At 35.6% G+C, this 26,189-nt stretch overlaps 1 protein-coding gene across 1 annotated transcript in view; it reads left to right on the forward strand.

Moving 5' to 3' along the window:
* Positions 1-26,189, forward strand: part of LOC106067211 (glutamate receptor ionotropic, NMDA 2B-like) — a 174,671-nt gene that overhangs the window by 117,920 nt on the left and 30,562 nt on the right. Inside the window, exons 3-12 of the mRNA XM_056030454.1 lie at positions 7,770-7,984; positions 11,756-11,920; positions 16,607-16,864; positions 18,183-18,448; positions 19,258-19,394; positions 20,204-20,352; positions 21,159-21,405; positions 21,873-22,049; positions 23,208-23,354; positions 24,784-24,917. Coding sequence (XP_055886429.1) covers positions 7,770-7,984; positions 11,756-11,920; positions 16,607-16,864; positions 18,183-18,448; positions 19,258-19,394; positions 20,204-20,352; positions 21,159-21,405; positions 21,873-22,049; positions 23,208-23,354; positions 24,784-24,917 — 1,895 coding nt within the window. The remainder of the gene's footprint in view (positions 1-7,769; positions 7,985-11,755; positions 11,921-16,606; positions 16,865-18,182; positions 18,449-19,257; positions 19,395-20,203; positions 20,353-21,158; positions 21,406-21,872; positions 22,050-23,207; positions 23,355-24,783; positions 24,918-26,189) is intronic.

Genomic DNA, 26,189 nt, shown 5'->3' on the forward strand with positions numbered 1-26,189 from the left:
AATACCTGGATGCTTACTTGAAAAAAAATATAAATGCTCAGACTCAATAGATAATTAAATTTAGTCCCTAAAGTCAAATGTATATATAAATACAAATGTAAACAATGAAAAAAATTGTGGTGTAGTTCAAAGAGAACTAATCAATATTCATTAATACTAAAGGGTAATTAAAGTTACTTCCCTTAAATATTCACTTGATGCTTGACTTGTACATAAAGTTCCGGTGATGCTCCACATAAAATATGTCCACGGTACAGTTCATAAGTAATCCACTTGCTAAATCCGCAGCACAACGGTACAGTTCATAAGTAATCCACTTGTTAAATCCACAGCACAATGGTACAGTTCATAAGTAATCCACTTGTTAAATCCACAGTACAATGTTACAGTTCATAAGTAATCCACTTGTTAAATCCACAGTACAATGTTACAGTTCATAAGTAATCCAATAAATACTTCATATGTTTGACAGATAATCCATTAAACAATTCATATAGTTGACAAGTAATCCAATAAATAATTCATGTGCTTGATAGGTAATCCACTGTTTCGTACAGTTGCTGAAACAAATATAAATAACTAAAAATGACCATAAGTAGTGACGACAAGAGAGGTCTAAGAGTGAGAGCGCTTTCTTATTAAATGTGCTGTTAGACAGCGACAATAGGAGTGTGTCATTAGAATTATGACGAGCACTCGATGTAGATGATTCTTGAATATGTCAGCTACTTCGACTGACCATATATCAGCTGTCTTCAAACGATGACTTGAATGACTTGTAGTACTAGATTTTCACCCACATCGGTTGTAGTATCACGGTTGTCTAGTTTCACCCACACAGGTTGTAAGATCAGGTTGTCTCAGCATATCATGTTTGATCTCTTTCGCTTAGGATGTTAAAATAACTTTGAACAATGCTGTGCTCCTAAAGCTATCTCAACTGGTGTAAAAGTACAACCACATAAATCAGGCTTCCAGATAAATGACACTTAGGACAGTAGTCAACTGGAAAAGTTGAAAATACAGCTCAGACAGGAACAGTTCAAATTGTTCAGTTCATCACAGATGAAAAAAAAAAATAGCTTGCTAATGGTAACTGTGTCATGGCAGGTCAACATGACATGTAGTAGTAGATCTAGATACCAAGTGTGTAGTCAAAAAAAATTAATAAATTCTGGATTAGTTGCAATTCATGTAAAGTTCAATCTTGAAGTACAAGTTAAAATAGTAGGCACCGTTAACTTTCAATTTCAGCTCTGTTTTTTGTTAGTAGTGTTAGACTAGCTGAAGATAATAATAATGTCACTCTTGGATCACGTGAATCTCACTTGAAAAATTGTGTGCTGGTCTCAATAAATGTAGATCTAGGTCATCTCTATCATGTTGAATGTGTCGCTGAACGACCAAATGAGAAAAATAGTAGAGTCTATAATAATCAGGTTTTAGCTTTCTTGCTCGTTGAGTGGCGTCATGATTTGTGTAAAAAAATATTTTAGAGTTACTTTTTCCTGTGTTTACTAAATAGTTCACTTGCCAACTTCAAAAAAATATCCGTATAAATGTTACTGTAAGTAACTGTAGTATTAAAATACTTCTGACAGCAATAGGAAAAAATTCTTGACTTGTTCCTCTGGTGCTCATAAATCCTTTAAGTTAGCAGTTCTGACTTCTGACATCATAAATGTTTGCTGGTACTTCTGACACTATAAATGTTGTTTGCTGACACTTCTGACAGTATTAATAGTCATTTTCTGACACTTCTGACACCAAAAATGTCACCGTGTTATTTTTATATGTTATGAATGTGGCTGTGGTTATCAATGTAGGCGTGGTGGTGACATTGGGTTCTTGTTACAAATCACTGAATAATGAAATGACGCTGGGTGTAGCAGATACAATAAGTTTAATATAACACCACATAGTGAATACACCATACAATTCGACCCAGGAATGGTCAGTATTAATCCAACAGTAATATACGAATATCACAACTTAGTACTTATTCTATAACCAACTACTTTAAACATCTAACTCTACTGCTTATATCTTAAGTGACTCAATACAAGTGCTTGCTACAAGATCTCTATGTGGACTGACTGCCTTTAACTCTCTGGTTCACCTAAGGTCAAAAGTGTTCACCTTAGTGCAACATGGGTTGTGAATAAGATTCACAATATGGAATTAACATACACAATACAGAATTAGGGTTTCTACTCTATGGCACCAACTTTGAGGTGGTGACAGGTTCTCAAAACTAAAGCGTTTTTTTTTATCATCGATATTTCATAAAAAAATACGCGAATGAAAATTATCCATTTGCCAGTCTATATATTTTTTGTCACGCGTTCAATCTACTATAGCATGTGTTTTACTAAAACATTTTTCTTTGCTTGTTGGTTCGTCAGTTGTTGTTTTTCTTCACTAGTTCGGAGTTTAAAAAACAAGCTCATTAAGCAGAAAGGAGTTAGTTAAAACGAGTTTTAAGTCTGGAAAAGTAATCAAGCTCTCAATTAAAATCTTCTCACTAATGTATCCCTTGGCATTGATACACAGGCAGCTGTCGCACAGGGTTAGAGAAAATCTATACAGTAATATTACCCACATAAACACACAGTTCAGCACAAAAACACGCTGGCCTGTCTCGCGCTAAAACTGGACATTAATTGACCACCAGACTGACCCATGTCCATTTCGACGTGTGGACACTTTAAGATAAAAAGGTTAAAGCGACGCGTTGAGATGGGCTAGAAGGTGGCGTCACATGAGCCTGGCGGGGGCTGATCTAAACAGTTAATTTACTTCGTGCTTGCGTTATCACAGCGTTGAGTCTAGGAGATGTATTGTTTTCTTTTGACTGGGGCGTTCAATTGGAATCTACATAATACGACTCTGTTTACGTTTCTTTGTTCTTTGTATACGTTCTTTCACTGATTTGGCCACAATATATGACCACCGTCCAGCATGGCCACCCACTGGACCAGCCATAGCCACCAGCAAAGTGGATATACTTTGCTTCGGATCATTAGAGCCGGTCCAATGTATTAATAGTTTACTATGCTTCGAACACTGGACACAACTTCCGAATTAGAACCAAGAAGGTGACCATCCACTGCCATAATACAGGAGATTAAAGAATATCAGCCACTTTTTGGTTTCAAAAACAACACACACACGCACACCTACATACACACAACTTTGTCCATAGGGTTGATGAAGCAACAAATATCGAGAATCAATTTCTATGGTCAATATTAAATGAAGGCGATATGTGTCTTGCAGTGTCAATGCTGAAAATGTAAAAGACTTGACGCGTTAACCGCATGAAGTCCATTAACAACATAACCATTCAACTGGTCTTGCGGTATGCGCGCTGGACAGTCGTTTGGTCGTCTTGATGATCCAGGGTTCATAACCTATCCGCTGCGTTCTGCGGGAGGCCTGGCGTCAGTTTGGACCAGGAAATAGATTATTTTCAATTCTGAAGGAACATTCGAAACATTGGAAACAGGTAAATCGTTTTAAAAACAAACCAACTCGAGATTTTTAATTTTAACTGATAAACGATCTACACAACTTGGCCAATACCTGGAAGTTTAAATACAATTCTACATCGTGATAATGAAACACCAGGTTTTCAACCGGAGGTGCTCTAAGATGAAATGCGTGGGACGTAATTATCTTTTTTTACAATGCTTTTTACAAAGCTTATATCAACTCACTCTGTCTGTCTGTCTGTGTGTCTGGCCGAACGTACAGGTTAAGCTGAAAATTAACAAATTAAATTATTATTTTTATTATTGGTAATAAATTACTTTGTTAGGTATCTGAATCACGGGAAATAAATAGTACTTGACTGAAGTGGTGGTATAAGCTGAATTAGTCCCCTTTATATTAGGCTACTGTATTGGGCTTAGTGAACACAAACATGAAATAGAAACAATAGAAAACTCTACAATCTTCCATGTTCATAGACTCTTCGGTATTAGAGTGGTCTCCGCGTTGACTTGAGAAGCCTGAGAAGGATTGACCAATGAGTTCGATTTCTGGTCGATCCGGTTTATTTTTTATAAATGCTTTTTGATTGTTAGTCTAGATCTATTACAAATTTGATTATACGACTAATCCAAACTAATTGATACAAGTGCGCTTAATATACGATTTGCTTTTTTTTCAAAAAGTATTTCTAAATATTTTTCTTGTTTGAAGTAACGTCTGTATTCTATAAGATGTAATGAACATTTCATTCGTCCTATCATTAAAGCCAAAGCTTCGCTTGATATAAGCTTTGTTTATTTTCATGTGTTCATGGTATTTTCTTTCTTTTAACTTCAATCTAATTTCACTAATGTGGAAATTGATTATGTTTTTCTAAAGTTAAATAGTAAATGTTAATTATTTTCCAAAATCAGGTTTAACTAATCCATTATTTTAACTTTTTTTCCCCATCAAATTAATCTAATTTATCATCTCTTCAAATGTTGTAAGAAATTTCTACTATGTTTATCCTCTCTAATTATAGAAGTCACTACTTTCTTTATAGATCAATTTCCTGTTTTAGGATTGGTTTGATCTTTTCCCCCCTAACTTCTAACAAAAGAAAACGTTCACTAGACCTGACGCCAAACATCTCCTCCCAAATATTTTCTCTCGTCTATTGCATCTTAACTAGCAGAACAAGTTTATTATCTCAGGGGAGGATAGCGCCCTTTTCCTTCCCCCAAAAAATATTTCCCGCTTAAAATGAGACTCTGTTCCTCCAGTTGTCTTAATGTCCAGGGCAGGAGTTTTTTTTTTGTTTTCGGGTTATGTCTTTTCTCGATCGCCAGTGTATCCGGTCCACTGGCGTCCAGAAGATCTGGCGCATCCTTGAGCTATATTGGAATGGATCAATACGGAAATAGGAGGGGGGATTAGATATTGCGTGTGTGTGTGTGTATGTGTCATGAGAGAGAGGGAGGGAGGTCATTACTCTTGAAATATATATTTTTAACTGTCTGTAGGTCTTCTTTAAAAATATATTAATATCGCAGCAATAGTGCTGTCTTTTAGAGTTATTTTCTAAGTGTCTTAAGGATGTTGTGATGATAACGTCAATTATAGTACTTTACAAGTTTAACTCGGTGTTAATAAAGCACTTTTGCTGGAACACCAACAGATAAACATGACGCGATGTCACAGTTGAACTCCGTGTTAATAAAGCACTTTTCCCGGAACGATAAACACGACGCCTCTTCTTCACAATCAAAAATCCCCCCCCCCTCTGTGAAAATCTAAGAGGGAAGACGACAATATTTGTTTTCAAACAGAGCTGATGCTTACTAAACCAATAGTGTACACAGTACAAGAGATTCTTTGCTTAAAATAAAACTTTCTATACTATATGCTACACATCTCGTTTCTATCTTTAAAGAACCCGTTAGTCAATTTGTATCAATGTATAACTCGTAGGATGCAACGTCTAATTGTATTAGGGGAGCGGTGGCTGAGTGGTAAGGGGCTTGAAATCCGAACCGAGGAGTCTAGAGTTCAAGTCCTGGAGAAGACAGAGGTAATATCGGGATTGTTAGGGCGCCTAATTCTAGTGGGAACTGGACCAAACGATGGGGAAGTAAAAACGATTGGTCGTGCAGGTCACATGTTAGCCGTCGTCTTTACATCACCTGCCTCCTATAGATGGCAAGGTCATTTACATTTGCCCTTACTTTTGTATTGTTCCAAGGTCATCACGGCCCTTTTTAGGGAGTAGGAAAAACATTTTTTTTAAATATATTTTTAGCTTTTATATAGTGACTAATGCTTTAGAGAGTCCTCTAGCTTCAAAGGAGTACGTGGGGCGTGATAAAAGTTCCACATCCATTCACGTTGCTCATAACTTAAATTTAAAGGAGATTTCCGAAACTGATCCGAATCAAACTTTTATACTTAAAAGAACTATGAAATGTTTCAATCATAGACATAAATAAATATAGACTGGCCAATTCAAGAGTTTTATGAAACGAAAATTTGTGACTTGCAATTTTGTGTACTTTATTATAAAGCATTTATGAGCAGTATAAAAGTTAAGTATTCATATCTATTTCAGCCACACACCTATATATATTGTAAATAAGGAGGCAGTGTAGTTTTGTTTAATCTCTAGTAATGAAGATCATACAACTTTTCATAATTCGGAAATCCGAATACAATAGATGTACATGTTTTCAAGTTACATGAAGTTACTTCCTTTTTCCAGTCTATATTTATTTATGTCTATGGTTTCAATGTATTATTTCCACATTTCCTTGTAGTATTTATTATGTTTACGCTAGAATTTGTTTTCGCAGTATTGTTCTGACTGATGGGGATGCGTAAGTTAGTAAGATTTACTTTTTAAAACAAGCAATGTAGAAAAAAAAGGTTTGGTTAATACAAATAAATTCCCTGTGAAAATGGTATCATACTTCTATTGATGTGAAATCTGGAAATCCCTAGATGAAAAGAATGAAATAATAAAGTGAACATAAAATGATAAACAAAGTACACATTTTTCTAATATTTGTATCTTCAAAGCACATTTTGTGGGGGGACATGAGGGATCTCTTAATTAAATAAAGACTCTTGAGTCCTTTGAGATCATTGTTTGTCTGGCTTTTCTGTGTTGTTGTTTTTAAATATAGGTTAAGTTACATAATAATAAATGATAAGCATGTTGATAGCACAGCAACATATGCCAATGAAAGAGGAAGATCAGATGAGCAATAAAAGAGTTGATTTAAGAATGTTTCCGCCCTGAGCAATTTGCCCCATCATTAACTTGTATACATTGTTTGTACTTTATGTCTTCGGTAAACAAAAAATTGCAAGTTCTCTTATGGCTGATTCGGACGATCTTGACAATAATTCTAACTCTCTATTTCTACACGTCTGACTGTAATGCCGGTATGGTGCGACTAGTCTTTAATTCTTGGTGACATTTGTGCCTGAACATTTTGCATGAGTTGAACTGGACTACCAATGACCTAGCAGAACTAAAGAAAATATTTGCATTAAAAAAGTTAAAATAAAAACTATTGTGACTTTTAAAGAATTAGACATTTTATTGGATGCTGTTAAAAAAAATGATGTCGACGTCGTGAAGAACGATAGCTGCAACAAGGAGTCTTCTGAAATTATGTCCCCTTGTATTGCGTCTGACACCATCTAGGCTAGATAAAAAATAAAAATAAATTATTAAATACAGTTTTATGATCACAAAATATTCTCTTGTTAATTGATTTAATGTCACTTCTCGAAGCTCTGAGATCATGAGGGTTCATTTAAAGAAAATTTCAAAATAATAATATATGATACATTTGCACAAATAAGTGAAGACTTCATTTCACTTAACCATTTTTAACATTATACGAAGCTTATACTAACTCCTTCCGTCAGTCTGTCTGGTACACTTCCCATGTTCGAATCAAAAAGAAATATTTTGCACAATTATTTGTAGTCGATAAGAATTCATGAATCAATCAAAAAATTAACTAATTAATTAATCACATTGTAGTAATTAACAAATTATTTTTATATCAAAAAGATGTTAAATTTGCAGTATTAAGAGTTATGGTAGTGCTATGTTTATCTTTAAAATATATTCTATATTTTGCCTGTCAGTTATCTACAAGAAAATCTAGCCACAGTAATTTCCCTGATTAATTTTGAATAGTAGAATCAATGTGATCGCATTCAAAAGTTCCATGTGAAGCCTACAATTGATTTGTTCTATTATATTTTTTTCCCTCTTGTAGTTTATACAAGGCGACAACTTTGTCCAGCTTAATCCCAGCCCTGAAGCCCAGGGGAAAGCACTGACCCAGATAATTGGCCAGTTCAACATGAAGCAGACAGCGGTAATTGTCGAGGACACCCGGATGGCTGACGGCTTTCTCTTCGGCGTCCGGCACGCCATAAATGTCCGCAGTCAGGATGTCTTCAACGTGGTACCTATGGACAAAATGATTCAGTAAGTGTGTATGTTCGCATGACATCATTAGTGTTAGGAATGCATAGTGTATGTGTGTTTTGTCTACACTCTGAATAGAGAAAATGAGATAGTAATGTTTTCAATATAGTAACGCATAGAACTTTAGGAATTGAATCTATCAGCAATTGTTTTCAATATAGTAACGCATAGAACTTTAGGAATTAAATCTGTCATCAATTATGTAATTATGTTACAGAAGACCTGAACACTGACCTGCTACGTCGCCACCTGTGGTCAGTTTAGACCAATAGCTCGTTGCTACGTCACATTTAAGTGTTAAGGCCTTCTATGACGCTTGCTCTCGGTATTTAGGCATAGGCACGTTCAACATCAAAGACTATACATACCGCAATTTGTGTAGCCTCCGAAGATGACTTAATACTAGTCTACAAGAAACAGCTTATAAGGTGTAGAATATAAAGCTTATCAAATAAAAGGATATGAATAATAATAATAATTAACTAATTAAAAGATAATATATTAATTCATTAATATAGGTTTAAATGCATCTCTATGCGCGTTATTCTTAATATTATGAAATTATGGACTATTGTAAAAACGATTTGTCTCAATACATTTCTGCACAATGTCTCTCCAATAGGTACCTAAAATATCGTTGAGATGTATCTTTTAGAATATCTGTTAGATGTATTTTTGGGAGGTTTCTGTTAAGGGTTTTTCGGAGTAGTTTGAGAGTATTCGAGAGAGGTACCTGTGAGAGTTATCTGTTAAAGGTATTAGAGTTTCCTTGCTGTAATACAAAGCATTGGGACCCCACTCGACAAGCGTTTAATTCCACGCATCCATGCTTTTTTTTCAATGTTACAGAATAATTTACTTGTACAATAATATATATTATTATATATTATAATTAAGAGTAGTGTTAATTTTAAAAACAAACTAACAACTGTTTTCGATCTAGAAAGAAAAACAAAGGGAAATAATTTCTCCTCAAAGGTATTTCTAACCACATCCATTGAACTTTGTCAATGAACTCCATGAAGAACTCTGATTTCATGGTATCACTGATTATTTGAATTGACTTCTTCTGTTATCGCTCCTGCCATCTCTCCAATGCTAATCCTTCCACTTCAGATTGACGACTTGGGCTCAAAGAGTTCTTCCCTCGCGCTAAAATAGCACCCGATGACGTCATCAACACCTCCTCTTCCCCCCCCCCCCCACTCCTCTATTGAACTATCGCCGCCTTGAAATCTGCATAAAAGAGTCATTGTGCTTGTGCGCGCCTGTTTGCTGTTTTGTTTTCATTGCTATCCGTCTCTCGGCTGTATGCGCTCGTGCCTGCCAGTAGTAGGGCTGCTAGACGCGGAGGACTATCAAAGGCAGCACTCACCGGGGCGTCGTGACGCTGCCAATTCCGCCATAAACTCGAGTGACCTCTAGCGGTCAATACGTATGAAGTCATAAGAGTCCAGCTGAAGACTCACTGCTGTCGCGCGATGTTGTGAGTTTCATTTCGAAATTAAACCTGGAACCAAAAGTTATTTTAGTTTGTAGTAGAGAGCTGGAGTACATTAAGAGTAGGGTCAAGGAAACTAGGTCACGAGATTTCAGAGAAAAAGGGCGAGTGAGGAATGGTTTCATTAAACGCATAGAGCAGTGTTTCCGAATAGTGTGGTACAAGTACCTCCGAGGTACGGGAAGACTTTGGAGCGGGTACGCGTTGCACCTCATTTACTTTACTGATTTTTTATAATACCAGGGATGCGACGGGCCGCCTCTGAGTTTGTGTGATAACATAAACTCTCTTTGTAATTTTGTTATAATACCCATTTATAATGTTTCTAAATAAATTAAAGTGTGGTGGTGGTGGTAGGGTTAGGGGGGTACTCAGCATTATAAAAATTATAAAAAAGGCCTACACTTACGTCAAACGTTTGGGAAACACTAGCATAGAGTATTAGGTACTAATTACACTCAGCCAGTGACCAACAGTATATGAGTATACTCACTACTATTTAAAAGATGGTCCCTTTTTTTAGATCTAGATTGAATTTACCACTCAGCACTGTTAGCATGCCATTCTGTCCGGAGTCTATATACATTTTGTAGTGGTCATCAAATAAATTTTACTTTTGAAATTTTGTTCAAAATAAAGTCTCTTACTTTGACATTTCATAATCATGTATTATATTATACAGCAATACAAAACATTTAATAATATTCACCAGTTTAATAAGAGAGAGAAAGAGACACCCAGAAAGACAGAGAGAAACCAATAATGAGCATATTATAGTAGTGTATAACAAAGAGTACTCGTACATTTCATTTTATTTTCCATTTTACATTTAATATACATTTTTGGTTAAAAATGTTTTGTTTTTTTTCAATGTGAAGGGACAATTTTTAAAGGGGAGAACCTAGGCGATAGCACAGTCTTGAACGTAAATCCGACTTTGATAATCTATATTATAAAGTAGAATGTGAGGGGTATGTATGTATGTATGTATGTATGTATGTTACTTATAGACATCAAAACCGCTTGACCAATCTTGATAAAACTAGGCAGGAATGTTCCTTGGGTACCAACTTAGACCGTAGTGTATGTATTGTAGCCCTAAAACAAACTTAAGACCCTCAAAAAAAATAAAGTTGTCCGACTCTATTACAGCTATAGTATTTTATGGATCTAGGCCATGTCTACAATGTTGACATGAGAAAAGATAGAAAGGATTTAGACCTAGATCTAATTTTAAGAAATACACTTTGCGCAGATAGTTTTTTACTTTGACACATGAAAATACAAAAGAAGATCCATTGATTTCATTATATAATAAAATTAACCTTCAATTTTGTGTTTCAAAAGCATTTTTTTACATTAATTAGTTCCTTATATCTGTGACTACAGATTTCCTGACGAACATTCTTTCATTAGACAATACGTAATGAATCGCGTACTAAAAATTATTTCGTTTAATTGTTCACTTTATAATACCATCCCTAGATCTAAAACTCTAATCCAACTCTAAGATGATAAAACTTCTCTTCGCACAGATAGTTTTATACTTTAACACATAAATATATTAATTAAAGTCCATTCATTTCATATTTTGATCAAATAAACATTCAAAATTGGTTTTCTAAAGTTACATTCGTTTACGAAAGCTGCGAAGCCGAGTTGAGATAGGCCTAGATCTATATTCATTCATGAATCACGTACTAAAAATTATTTTGTTTAATTGTTCACTTTATAATCCCATTTATTTAACAAAGCTATCGCTCTTTTCGTTTTTAATAGATAAGAATGTATCGACTTTGGGTAAACCATTTTCGCAAAACTAATTTTATTTTCGTAGCGAAACTGAAATAACGTGAAAGGATCATTAGCTACGTTTAACATACATTTAAATCCAATCCACTAGATTATTCAAAAGCAAATGTTTTAATTTAAATAAAAATGGATTTAAGCCTATTAGCTATTTTGATTTGATAGCATTATTCACACTATTTTTACATTGACACATTCGCTTTACCTATTACATTATTATTTCGTTTAATTGTTTACAAAACACTCTCAGTGACTATATCGAAAGTAATGCGCAAATAAAGACCCGCGGGTCGCGGGTAACATATGTCTAGTTTTATATATTATTAACTTGTGTGTTTATAATTTGTATTTTTGTTTTCACAATTTCGTGACCTCATTTTGTGTCATTAAGTCCGCTACACTCTATTTAGTTACTACATTGTACTCAGTATGATAAAACGTCATCATTCCCTCTTTTCTAGGAACAAGGCTCTCTTTTTAAAACTGACCGAATTGTCTAACGTTGGCCTCAAAGTCTTTGTGCTTCACTGCTCTCCGGAACTAATGCTGAAGGTGGTCAAAGCTGCACTGACCACGCGGCTCTACAATACCGGACATGCTTGGTTTCTGAGTGAAATGGCTTTCAGGTATATTAACTGCATGATTGGTAGTCTTTACCATATATTTAGAGATCTAGTTATACTGAACAACTCTTTATTTGTTGCTAGTTTTTACACGTTATTTCTCCCACACCCATTCTCGGATCAAGTTGAAACTTCGCACAATTGTTCATTGACATAGACAAGACATAATCACTAAAAAAAAAGTAACCAATTAGATAATTAATTACTGGTAATACATTATTTTGTTTAATAGCAACAAGGGAAACTAATACTTCATTATTCAGAGATATGGCTAAATTTGTTGGGTTTGCTCCCCTTTAACAATTATTAATGCTATTTTCACCTCACTCGTCCTCTGATAAAGTGGACACTTTTAAACAAGTATTTATTGTACCTAACAAAACATAAATCAATAAACAAAAATACCTAATTAGTTATTGGTAATTAATTTTATTTTGTTTGATATCGATTAAGAGAAATAGCTTGTACATTATTGGTAGATAAAGTTTTAAGGAGTGAATTCGTCCCCTTTAAATAAGCTTTTTTTTTTTAAAGGAGTTTTGAAAATATTTTACTTGTTCCTAATGGATTGTCTTTCTTTAGTACTTGACCGGAATGAGAAATACAGCTAAACGTATTCCAGAGAATGGCTTTGGTGAAAGTTGACCACCTGACCGCTTTTTAAAGGAATGTTTTAAAATGCATACTAATTAAACAAAGGTAACCCTTGTCCAACCTGGCAGAACTTCCACTAACTTTTTCTGTCTACAAACGTGTGTAGTCTGATACAAAAATAAAGACAAAACTATATCAACAACAAAACGGAAGACAACAAATTCTATTACTTTCCAAACATCTTTCAAGATGTCAAGACCCTAGTAGAAATGTCAGTGATTCAACGAACCTAAAAGCTTGTCTAGATGTTAACTCTTATACACCCAATATATATTCACGAGAGGCAGCTGGGAGCATAAAAGTCTACTTTTAATACTTTAAGCTAGTGACGTCACGTTTTCTGTCGCTATAGGTCGAAGAAGCAGCCACGTGACCTCTCTAAGAGGATGACATCTGCCAATCACAATGTAATTTCAATGTTGCAGGACTGGAGATAAATGATTGACCTCATTTTTTTTTCTTGGCAATATGTTCTGGCCAGGGAATAAATGTTGATAGAAAAAACAATCAAGAGATAAACCATGTTAACATAAAAGAGCAAGTTTCTCGCGCGTACATTGCCTTTCAAATTTAGACTTTTGGATTTTTTTTTGGATTGATTTTTTAGTTAATTTTGAATACACACTCCAAAGACCTTTTCTAAGTAGTGTATATGAGATTAATTTAGAAACTTTCAGACACATTTATTAATCCGCTCTATATGTATTAAAAACTAAAACATATAGGAGCATTTCTTATTACATATAATATAACGAATTCCCTATGGCCAGTAAAGAATGGAATTGGTTGCCTGAATTATTCAGGAAGACCAATGACTTTTTGTTAGGCGCGCTGTGACTTATGCAGATAAACCAAACGAAGGTAACGCTCAAATAACGACATCTAATAACAAAGGTGAAGGCCAACAATATAAGATATTAAACAAGACGTTTAATAATAACGAATGGAACCGTCGAATGTCGTCAATCTAAATCTCTACGCTCCTAAAACCTGCCTCTTGATGAATCCGTCTAAAAGTCGTCTGTTTATATTTCACATTCCCTAAAATTCTAGTCTTCTTTTTACTAGTCGCGTCATTGTCTCTAAGTCACATCTTCCACTTTCTATGTGGTGTGACACGGTTACTGTGTGAGGTCAACCGTGACACACGGTCAAGTGTTGGGTAGAGTTAGTAGACTTGGGGGAAGTGACGATTGTGTAAACAAGAAGAGAGAAAGTCAGCGAGTAAAGTTGGGTATCTGTCTATAACGTTGCCGTGTATATATATTTTGTTAAAATGTTCCACAATTAAAAGGCACTTTAAACGTAAAAGGACTTGTTTCTTCACACTAGGAAACTAAAGAACTACTTCCTCATCGTGCCATAACACTTAGCAAAGGTTCTCTCAATAGTAGGCAAGACTAGACTAACACATAGTCTATACAAATAGAACGTAACTACCATCTCTTATGAAAGAACGTCTGTAATTTATTATAAGATAATACCATTATAAGATAAGTGGTCCTTTACAATGGCTGACAAAACTTTCAATGACCCAAATCAGGGACTGAATCGATGAAACCTTTTGGACTCTCAACTTCAGAGAGTTCCTTTACGCACGGTCTAGACAAGGTTCCTTATAGGCCTAAAGACTTTATCGCCGCATGTTACTCTACATATGAGCTTTTTAAGTTTTTAATAAATGAGCGCTTTGTAAGTTATTGAATGAACGGTGTGTCAGGTCTTTGTATTTTGATTATATTATTGAGTTATTATTAAGTATTATTGTGTATAGATATTACAATAAATATTATTTCAATGTTTATTAGGCTATTATATAATAAATTTTTTAATTGTAAAAATTTTAGGCCCAAGTTCAGCCCGACAGTCACACAATACACATCCAGTTGTACATAAACTAATAAACTACGTGTATGATGATTTCAAATTAAAAAAAATATTAAATATAATGAAATATTTACAATGATAATGACATCTGATCTATGAGATGATAATCAAATATAAGTGCATATAGTATGATATGAAATATCAATACTTATAATAACATTGTAGTCCCAATTTAAAACATATTCAACTTAACTCATAAAGTTTAATAAGAATGTCCATTCAATCTTCTGGTACAACAACTGGCAATACAAGTCGATTTATCTTCTAGCCAGGATACTGTTCACTAACGACCATTCATCAAAAGTTCATAGTTTAAGTTTACATTGTTTACATCCTAGAACCTATGGTTCATATCAAATGTTGAATTCTTTATCTGTGGCCCAGGGCTCAGGAACAGCCTCAGCATTCATACTCGCCCAAAGACGCTTCTGTTACTTTCACTAGTGCTGTGTTTCTACCATTTATTTCAGCTATACATTGATAAAAACTTTTCCAGAAAATATTCGATGTCTTTATTTGCTTAAGTTCTGTCGTGCCAATACGAATCAGAAAATTGTACACACTAGTGTCCAGAATGTAAACACTAATGTCCAGATTGTAAACACTAATGTCCAGAATGTACACACTAATGTCCAGAATGTACACACTAATGTCCAGAATGTACACACTAATGTCCAGAATGTACACACTAATGTCCAGCATGTACACAGTGCCCTACACACTAATGTCCAGAATGTACACACTAATGTCCAGAATGTACACACTAATGTCCAGAATGTACACACTAATGTCCAGAATGTACACACTAATGTCCAGAATGTACACACCAATGTCCAGAATGTACATCCTTATGTCCAGAATGTACACACTTATAATGTACACGAAATAAAAACAAATACATAAGTTAAAAAACGAATCTAAGGGGAAGAACACCACAATTACAACCATGTTTTTCAATAATGTAGAGTTTATTTACCCTTATCAAAATGAAACAAAATAACTAATTACCAGTAATTAATTGACTAATTGGTTACTTTCTTTTATTGATTCGTGTAGGTTTGTTAGGTACAGTGAAGAATTGTGAAAAGTTTCAACGTGATCCGAGAATGAATGTAGGAGAAATAACGTGTTTAAAATTTTTACAAGACAGACAGACAGACAGAGTGAGTTGATAAACTTTGTAAAAAAAAAAAAAGCAGACACCAAGTAGCTTATACTGACCTACATAGAGATAACAACACCATGTGATGGTCTGTTCAGTGAAGCCCCAAAAGAACATCACAACACATCCACTTCCAGGCCTATCCTTATCTCAACCTGCTCCTCCCCAACTCTGACCTCGGTCCACTACAGACTTGTCAGTCAGGGAACACTTTAGGGCAAATATCACTTAATGAAAAAAAATATGATTGACAGGTGGGTGGGGATAAGCAAGAGGCATTGAGGGATAGGAAAGAGTTGAAGAAATGAAAACAAAACAATGTAATAGGAAAATGACAGCCAGACAGAAGTCACAGAATCAAGGCAGAGTTATGGCAAGCAATCTGTTCTACAAGTCTATCAGTTTGCAATTCAGACCTATGCAAGACTTAATTCAACAGAACATAAACTTACCATGACCACCAATCATTCAGCAACAGGGTTTGCATTTATTATTAGCAATTCCTTTAGTGTTGACTGTATATGTGATTAAAGATGCGTACCTCAGAAATGTGTTACAGAACAGTTTGCAATAAGTAACAAGGAAAATAAATAAAAAAGTACTTCACAAAAAAAAGCAAAGCTTATCAAAGGGGAAGAACTCAACATTTACAGTCATATATCTCAATACTGTAAAATTTATTTTCTTTTTGATATCAAGAAAAAGTATTAAGTACCAATTTTTTATTAGCTAATTGGATATTTTTCTTTTTAACCGAGTCATATTTTGTTTGAAAGAAAGAATAATTGTGCAAAGTTTCAACTGGATCCGAGAAAAAAATTGTTTAATATTTGGACCAGACAGAGAGAGACAGGCAGAGTGAGTTGATATAAGCTTTGTAAAGCTTTGTAACAACTTACATCATTATGATTCTGGTTAGAATATTTTAAAAGGCTTATCTTTGGAACGTCTGGCGATTCAAGCACCATTTCTTTTTTTTTTAACAGCCGTGACCCAGAAATCATTGCCCAGTTGCCCGAGGGTCTACTCGCCATTGACAACTTCTGGCTGGGAGGATTACCCGACGCCATCGTCAGCTTTCTGGACAACGTACTTACGGCCACGTCGTATGTGACCAACAACATCTACATCAGCACAGACAGCATGGTGTCTCTGCATCAAGCTCCACCAGTCCTCGCGGAGAATGGTACAGCAGTACTGGAAGGCTTTCGTGACATTCACAACTTTCCATCTTCTTTCAAGAGGTGATCTCATCAACGTATTGTTTCGTTTTATTGTTTGTTGAGTGCGATATTTTAATTAACTCTTTTCCTCCTATCCGTCTTGTTGATTTTTAAAATGTCATGTCACGTGTTTGGGCTATTAATAGAACGAATGTAGTGGATGTGATGTCCTAATGACACTGTGGTTACACCTTGAACAAATGACCTTACTGGACTTATTTCTGTGTACATATCAGAGGCACATCGTCAGCTCTCACAGAAGTAATTTGATTCGCAAGTCTGAGAGGTCGAGATCTCACTGGTGTGCTCACCTTTTGCTTTTACTATCACCAGTTCTTCTCTTAGAGTCACTTCCACTAACAGAACCTTTCCTCTCGGGCATTAAAATCCTGATTATAGACTTAGTTTAATTTCAGCTTTGGGTCAGTGGCAATCTCTCACTGTCCGACATCGCGCGCGTGCTTGTCTGAAACATTGGTTCATTTCTTAGGTTGAGCACAAACTTAACACTTGTTCTATCTTGACCACACCATTGACCATTTGGAATGAGAGTTAGGACCAGGCGTGCTTTAAACCTTGACCTGGGAGTTAAAACAAATGGGAGACTTCGAAACTAACTTAATTGAGAGCTTTGTCTAACTCTTTGTCTAACACGTCCACATTTCTGGCAAATAGAACTTTGTCCAGATAAAGCGCTGTCTTCATTGAAATGTCACAAAAGAAAAATTTATTTTTAATACTTAGCTTCTATGTAGGCTAGATAAAGAAGACCTTGAAACTCAAGGTAGTGTAGTGATAAGTTCAAGAGTTAAATGGTTTTGATAATTTTTTAAAAAGATTTTTAAATATAATTTCAGATAATGAACGTATAATTCTTTTTATTTTATAAAAAAAAGATAACTTAGTTATGGATGTTTTTCTGATGTAATTTTTCTGCGCATCGAAAAAAGTCATATTTTTATTGGATCTCTGTGTAACCTCAGACATTTACAACCAGGGAACCAAATGAAAGGATCTGTCATATCAGCAAATAGCTGCAAGTACATAGAGAGGGTGGGACAATGGGCTACTCAGCTTTACGAAAATTATAAAAGGGGTACACATAGGTCAAACACTGACTCTACAGTTTCATAGTTTCGATAACGCATTTTATTTTCATTTTACGGACTTCTTTATTTGAGTCTAGTTCAAGACAAGTGACAGATCTTTGTGGGGACAGCCTGTCGTCCAATTCGATGAACGGCGGGAGATGATCTAAGTCTAGGTCTAGCTCCCAATATTTAGTCCAAATTGCTTTATCCAGAATTGTTAAAGGTATTTTGCATGTTCTCCAATGTAGATATCTGCAAACTGTGGTAGACTGCTGCACCAATCACTCAGATCACTTTGAAGAAGACAAAGCTGAGAACTCATTCGATGACAAGAGGTCAGAGTACATCGGCGGACGGAATGTAGAAGAGTTTTTCGACGGAACAAACCCCAACCAGGGAGCCGCCTTCTACTTGCTGAATACCGTTGAAGACGGCACTGGGACACGCATGTGGGCCAAGGTGGGCTACGTGGCATCCAGCGGCAGACGAGACCTGAAGACTGTCTTGTGGCCAGGTATGTTTACAAATCTGCGGCTAACGCTAACGGAGTGTTAGATATTTTGACGCAATTTGGTCAGAATCCTTTATAAACTCCCAAACTTCCAACTTCATTTCATCATGTCATTTAGCAGATACACCTTGACTGAAAGCATCACATTTGGATGCAATACTGTACATATTTAAACAATATTTAATGTAGGATTGCTGTGTGGAATGTGTAATTGAATAATTGAAGAATTTTATATACTTTATTTTTCTTTTTAAATTTTATAGAGGTTTTGGATTTTTAAAAATTCATATATTTATATTAAATTTCTTTTGTATTTATGTATGCCAAAAAAAATAATACAATAGCTAAAGAATGGGTTTGATCTCGTTTGTATAAGAATGAAATATATAGTAATTCTTAGATTTGTTTTAGATAAACACAAAGAAGTTTTTCATGCACTCCCCGTGTATTCCCCTTCCCCTTTTTTTTTTCTCTCAATCTTCCAAGTTTCCATCATTGGCGTAGCGGGCGCCAGGTGTCACAACCCCCCCCCCCCTCAAATGTACACGTGGGTTCTGAGATTGGAGAGAGACGCGTACAATTAGCAATTTAGTAAACCATTGAGCTATTTCATTAATTGTATTTCATTTTTGCCCACCCTACCCATAATTTTGTTACCCCATAAGGCGGCTCACTCTTTTCCAATGAAGGAGAACGCCCATGAATTCTAAAGCTTTAAGGGTGTCACTTAATTTTGAGATGTTCCTCTTTCTCTTACCTAAAAGTCACTTAACTCTACAAATATCTTAAAATAACATTATCTGCAACCGCAGGTCATAATATCTATGGGCCTTCCTCCAGTACAGTTAGGACCTACCGGGTGGTAACACGTCCAGCTGAACCTTTTGTTTTTGTTGGTGACCAGGTGTGGAGGAAAGAAGAATGTTTTGGAGATGTCCCTTGTCTGAAGGTAAGTAAGGGCTAGGAGCTAGGAGAGTCTTGCAATGTCAAGGGAAGTAGAAGAAACTGTCAGTCACAACAAAACAAACAAATAAAGTCAGCAATCTAGAGTGAAACAGTAGAGAATGTGTGTGAGTTTTTGTGAGGGAGAGAGGGAGGAAGTGGGTTTGTTACTGTGATAAAAATGTGTTTTTAGAGGTTGATGTTAGGGGGAAGCTAGCACGAAAGTGTCTAGATGTCACAAATAATTTCACAAAACAAACTTAGGAGCTAGCCGTTGTCATAATGGCGTAGAAAAAAAAAGAAAGGAAGTCCTTGAGAAGCCATATAAAAAATAGAAGTTTAAAGCAAGAGACACAGAGCCATAAATTAAATAAATCTAAGATTTTGTCCTGCTTTTGGTTTTGATTAGCATACTTCAATGATCATAATAAATATGTATCCTTGCGTTTTGAAGAAGTTTGAGATATTCAAATACCATTCGATTTGTAGAATAAGATTTGATCCAAATTGAAAAGCTGTGTGTTTGTGAGGTAATCAGTGAATGATATACTTAATTTTTTTTTTATTTCGTTCACTAAATAAATATCAAAGTTCTTGATAGACTGTCTTCTGTATTGACTCCTTAAAATATGTAAACACAAATAAAAGTCAAACTAAGTCTCAATATCATTCACATTGGCTAGTCTTGAAATCACAAATATTGACAAGGAAAATGCTAAAAAGGAAAGGGCAGAAACTCTTCATGTTGTTTTTCTCTTGTTAGTCTATAAATTAAAAAAAAAATAGTTCCATCTTTAATCCTGACGTCTTCCTCAGGTAGAGAACAGTTCCCACAGCTTGTTGGCCGCTGTGGTTGATGACTTCCAGTCTGAGATGAAGTCTATAGGCCAGCTGTACACAGTCCACTGTTGTAAGGGGCTGACACTGGAGATGTTAAACACATTGGCACAAAACTTAAACTTCAGGTAGCCCTTTGACTTTACCTGTACATCCTCATGCCATGATCACGTGTTTCTTACAGCCAAAGACAGCACTTACAAGTTTCATTGTGCTAGTTGTCCATATTTTTGTTCTCACCTGTAATCTTACTGTTCTGCATTATCCAGTAATGTGTGTTGTTACTGTATCGTTTACCGTGTCCGACATTAATTATTTTCACTGTTAGGTCATTCTTATAATACATTGTTTACCGTCACTGTCAGATTCAGGTACTTCGTATTGTCACTGGCAGCTATGCCGTATTCTAAACGGCAGTTATGTCGTAGGTCAATGGTATTGTCATTGACAGTTATGTCGTATTGTCATTGACAGTTATGTCGTATTGTCATTGACAGTTATGTCGTATTGTCATTGACAGTTATGTCGTATTGTCATTGACAGTTATGTCGTATTGTCATTGACAGTTATGTCGTAGTGTCATTGACAGTTATGTCGTAGTGTCATTGACAGTTATGTCGTAGTGTCATTGACAGTTATGTCGTAGTGTCATTGACAGTTATGTCGTATTGTCATTGACAGTTATGTCGTAGTGTCATTGACAGTTATGTCGTAGTGTCATTGACAGTTATGTCGTAGTGTCATTGACAGTTATGTCGTAGTGTTACTGATAACTACATCGTATTTTCAATGGATGTTATTTCATATTGTCATTGACTGTCATTTCGTATTGTCATCGACAGTTATGTCATATCATCACTGAAGTTAATAACAAATTGGCACTGACAAATACTCTCTTTTGTCATTTACTGGTATATTGTCTTGTCACTGACAGGTATGTTGTTTACTTTGTCAACGACACCAACTACGGCACTGTCAAAGACGGAAACTGGACCGGCATGGTCGGTGACGTCATCGATGGCACCGCTGACATCATTGCGGGCGCCTTCAGCATGACCTCAGAGCGGATGGCTGTCTTAGACTTCACAGAACCCTACTACCAGAACGAGTACGCCTTGGTCACCGGAGAGGACGCCCACTACGTGTCCATTTGGGCCTTCATGAGTCCGTTTTCTGGCCAGGTCAGATTTCAAAGATTTCTTTTTTCTGACCCACTATATAGCATATTACCTTATCAGGATCTTTAAGATGATTACTATGACATTAACGTTAAACATCAGATCCCAATATATAGGGTTATAGTTCAGTTCTGTTTCAAATAGTAAAAGTAAAGTTTCCCCTTTCAGACCTTGCGATCTATGGGGATATATATATAGATCTGCTTCAGATACTTCATCAATACACCAAATCACTAGTTAAACTTTAACCATGGTCGAATATGTTTAAATATCTACTATTATCATACATTCTTTTTAACAAAACTAACTTTTTATAACTGTCTTTCCTGTCTCCTCAACAAATCCATTTTCAATCTCCACAAATCTATTTCCTGTCTCCACAAATCTATTTCCTGTCTCCACAAATCTATTTCCTATCTCTACAAATCTATTTCCTGTCTCCACTAATCTATTTCCTATGTCGACGCCAGGTGTGGCTGTGTATCATGGTCAGTTCTATAGTTGCTGGAATCGCAACGGCTTTTTTGGAATGGCGGAGCCCTTTCGGCCTCAATCCTAGGGGCCGGAAGAGAACGAAGAACTACGGCCTTGGGTCTGGGCTTTTGATGGTCATGGTGCTCTTGACCGGACATACAATTAACATCAAGGTAATAAGTAATTAGTAATGGTATACATTTTGTTTTTGAGTCAATGAAACAACAATTATTACGGTTGCTAGAACACAAGGTCTTTCAATGAAAACACCTGTGAGTCCTAAAGCGTAAAGGGGTGCAACTACGACTGTCTAGACTCGAGACAATCTTTCTGGATTTCTTTGTTTATATTCTAATTAGAAGCTGCGTTGTGAGGACATGAGAACATTTGGTATCTGGGAATCGGTGGAGCATTTGAAGATGTTATGACACTACTCCAGACACATAAGGAATTGGTGCTGAACCTTTTTGAGGATTTAAGTTAATTTATGGAGATAAAAAAAGAAATATCAAACTTGAGTTGAAATAGTTGTACTGATTAGTGGCTAATGTAGGATTTGATTGAAATCAACCAACCTCTTCAGAGAAAATTGAGACTAATTGACTTTATGTTGGGTACACTCAGTCATGTTTATACTAGAGATAGCTAAAGAAACAGTGAATATTTCTTATAGTTCTTTTTTGTTACATTTATGCAAACATTTCTGACCGAAACAGAAAAGTCTAGTTACAAAGTAAAAAGAAGGGATTACTTTCTAGTATGATGCGCCCATATATCTCTGAACTAAAAAATTATTTTTATACTTTGTTCATAGTTTATAACGATACATACATTATTTTACTTAACGTAATTTTTAAAAAGCACACAGACAACAGCCTCCCACCCACGCACACACACAGAACACAGACAAGCCGTAGACTCCGTAGACAGGCACACATTTACCTGATCGACATATCCCACAGCACCATACTTTCCCATCTCAGCCTCCTACACAATAATACAAACAAAAACGGTAACAAAAACAAAAACAACATCAACAAGTTGTTCTAGCATGTCTGAATAGGAAAAACCAAAATGAAACAAAAGAAAATTTCTTTTGTTTGTTTCACATGGCTTCTTGTGCTTGTATATTGTGATTCGATGACAATTGTGTCTTACTTTAGTGTCTCTGTGTGTGTGTGTCTATAGAAACAGATGTACATGACACGTTTTAGTTATTCCGTTTTGTTAGCGTTGTTTGAAATTGTTTGAAATGGTATCTTTGGAAACTAAGCCTCTAATGGACGCAAGTCACTAAATACATATTTATAGTTAAATTTCTTTTTTCAAAGGCACCAAAAAGTTGGCCAGGTAAAGTGATCCAGAATGTATGGGCCGGCTTGGCCATCTTCATCATGACCAGTTACACGGCCAATCTAGCAGCCTATCTTGCTGGTCAGTCAGCGGTGTCTTCTGTCAAGAACGTGTTCGACCCAGAGGTAAGGAAATTAGGTCAACCTGGTTGAAAACTTCTAGTGATGCTCTGACATTCTTTTTTTAAAATGTATGTTTTATATTTTTATCACGGAAGTTCGACACGCAGCATATTCACTGTTAGAAACTTACAAACATCTAACTGAAGGGCCACCTAAGTTTTCTTTAACAAATATGTTCTACACAGAGGGCAGACCATGCGATCTTGGGCTCAGATAATGGGAAGCTGTTCAGTTTCTGTGACCGACGTTTAACCAGGGCGTCACGTTTCCATGGCAACGGCCTCTACTTCCCCAGTGTATGTCTAGAAAAAAATAGAGTTGGCTGCAGTCAGGGACGTCTTTAAAATCACAGTTTTCACCGAGATTCGAACTCAGAAACATTCAGTTCGGAAGTAAAGTGCTTTACTATTCGGCTACAACTCTCCCGTTCTGCGCAACAGTAGAAAATTAGAATGACCCTACTGATGACCCTACTTGCTAACACGGTTTAAGTAAATTTGAAGCTATGTAGCTTTTCTAACCCAATCTGCTCTGGTTGGATCATACATTTTCCAAAATTATTTTAAAAAATTGATAACAAAACTATTTCGACATGATTGCTCATCAAAATTGATAGATAGGTAAATCAAATAAGATACAAAAAAAATATTTTGCTTTGTCTGTAACTTTATTGAGAAGTTTGTTAACCTCTTCACAACATATATCTTTATCGAATTCAGTCTCTCTAACTCACACATTCTCTCAATCTCTCTCTGTCAGTCAAATGTACAAATTATCTCAGTACTCACTCTTTCTATCTCTCTCTGCCTCTCTCTCTCTCCGCCTATCTCTCTCTTTGCCTCCTGGTGTCTCTCAGACAGACACATTTTCTCAATCTCACTCTTTTTATCTGTGACAAACTCATTCTCTCAACTTTCTGTCTCTCTGACCCAAACTTTCTTTTAATATTTCTCTCTTTCCTCCTAGTATTTATTCACTTTTTCCTTTTCTTTCAAAAAATGTAATACCTGTTTTATTCAGATTTTACTGTGTACACAAACACGCACACACACACATACACAAACACAAACATTGATGCGAAAAATCTAATATGTTTATCGTTTCGTCCCCCCCCCCCCCGTCACATCTCTAAACTTACGTATTGTTTTTTTTTTGTTTGTAAAAACATTGATTGAGACATTTTCCAGAGTTGTGGCTTATAGATGTTTAGAGACTTTCGTCTTCCCACTGACATGCAGATTTCAATAAACACAGAGAAGAAACACGTGAATTCCATACATTAAAACAAAAAATCATTTTCAGAAAAAAAAAGGAAAATGTATATTTTGTTCAATGGAGCTATCGTAGAATGCATCAAAAAAAAAAGACATGCAAACAAACAAACAGACACCAAACACATTTCTAACATCCTTCCCAATCTGTTCACTCTCAGCTTCTGACCAAACGTGTGGCCGTCATGAAGTCCAGCGCTGTGGAGAATTACCTGTCTAAAATTAACCCATCCTTAAGCAAAAGGGCCAAGATTAATTACGTCACCTCCACTGTCATGGCTATAAATAAACTCAGGTGAGTCAATCTTGCAATGGTTTGTTACTAAGGTAAATCTCTATAGCGCTATGCACCATTACCATACATAATTTAATGAATTATTGCTCTAATCAATGCATGATCATTAACTTAGGAAGGTCATCAAGGTCACTGAAATAGCTAATGTTTGAAATATGTTACAACTTGTAATAAATGATATGTTACAAGTAACATGTAAAGAACTACAACAAAAAGAAACTCAAACATCAACATATTTTAATTTAAAAAAGGAATCAATCAACTTGTGAGCACTAAAGTGTTACCAAATACCTGCACAGGAGGACAGGGAAGGGGAAACTACTGTGTAACTGTGTAAAAGAAATATATCAGTCACATTAAAAGAAAGGCTTAGCCCTTCACTGTATTTAATAAAACATGTCTTTAAATCAAAAGCTGTTAAACAACTAGATCAGTGTTGACCAAACTGTGTTCCGCCAAATCCTAGTGTTCCGCGACGCCTCAATAGGTGCTACACGAACTATTGAATAATTAACTCGTAGACCACCTTCAATGAATCTCGAAAAAAGAAACTTCGAAGCGTTCCACCAGATACTCAGAATGTGCAGAGTGTTTCGTTTAAGAAAAAGGTTTGGGAAACACTGCACCAGATCATAATGTCTCATATAAAGCCGGACATTTTCACACATTAGTCCAATGCCCCACACAAAAGGACATGTCCTCCCTTTACCGGACGACAGGTAATCTCGTAGCGATCACATTTACTATCATCAGATTGCATTAAAACATACAATAAAACCCATTACAAACATATCAACGCGTTAAAAGTCATACAAACATATCAAGGCGTTAAAAGTCATACAAACATATCAACGCGTTAAATGTCATACAAACATATCAAAAGGTTAAAAGTCATACAAACATAAATGCGTTAAAAGTCATAGAAACATATCAAAAGGTTAAAAGTCATAGAAACTTATCAAGGCGTTAGAAAGTCATAGAAACATATCAAGGCGTTAGAAAGTCATTACCAAAACAAGGCGTTGGAAAGGGAATGAAAACAAAACAAAGCGTAAAAAAAGAAATGATAAAAGAATTGAGCTGTACAACAAATTGCTAGACAAAAATTGATTACTAACAAAAAAATGTTTCCTTAACAAATGTTTATCTTTGTAAATGTTTATCTAGCACAAACATTAAATGACCTCTTGGTACAGGATCTGATCCAGTGGCTGCACTTGAAATCTCAGTACATCTAAATGATGACACTATTCCCATGGCGATGTCTTGTGC

The sequence above is a fragment of the Biomphalaria glabrata genome, chromosome 5, assembly GCF_947242115.1.
Source record: "Biomphalaria glabrata chromosome 5, xgBioGlab47.1, whole genome shotgun sequence".
Taxonomy (NCBI): Eukaryota; Metazoa; Mollusca; class Gastropoda; family Planorbidae; genus Biomphalaria; species Biomphalaria glabrata.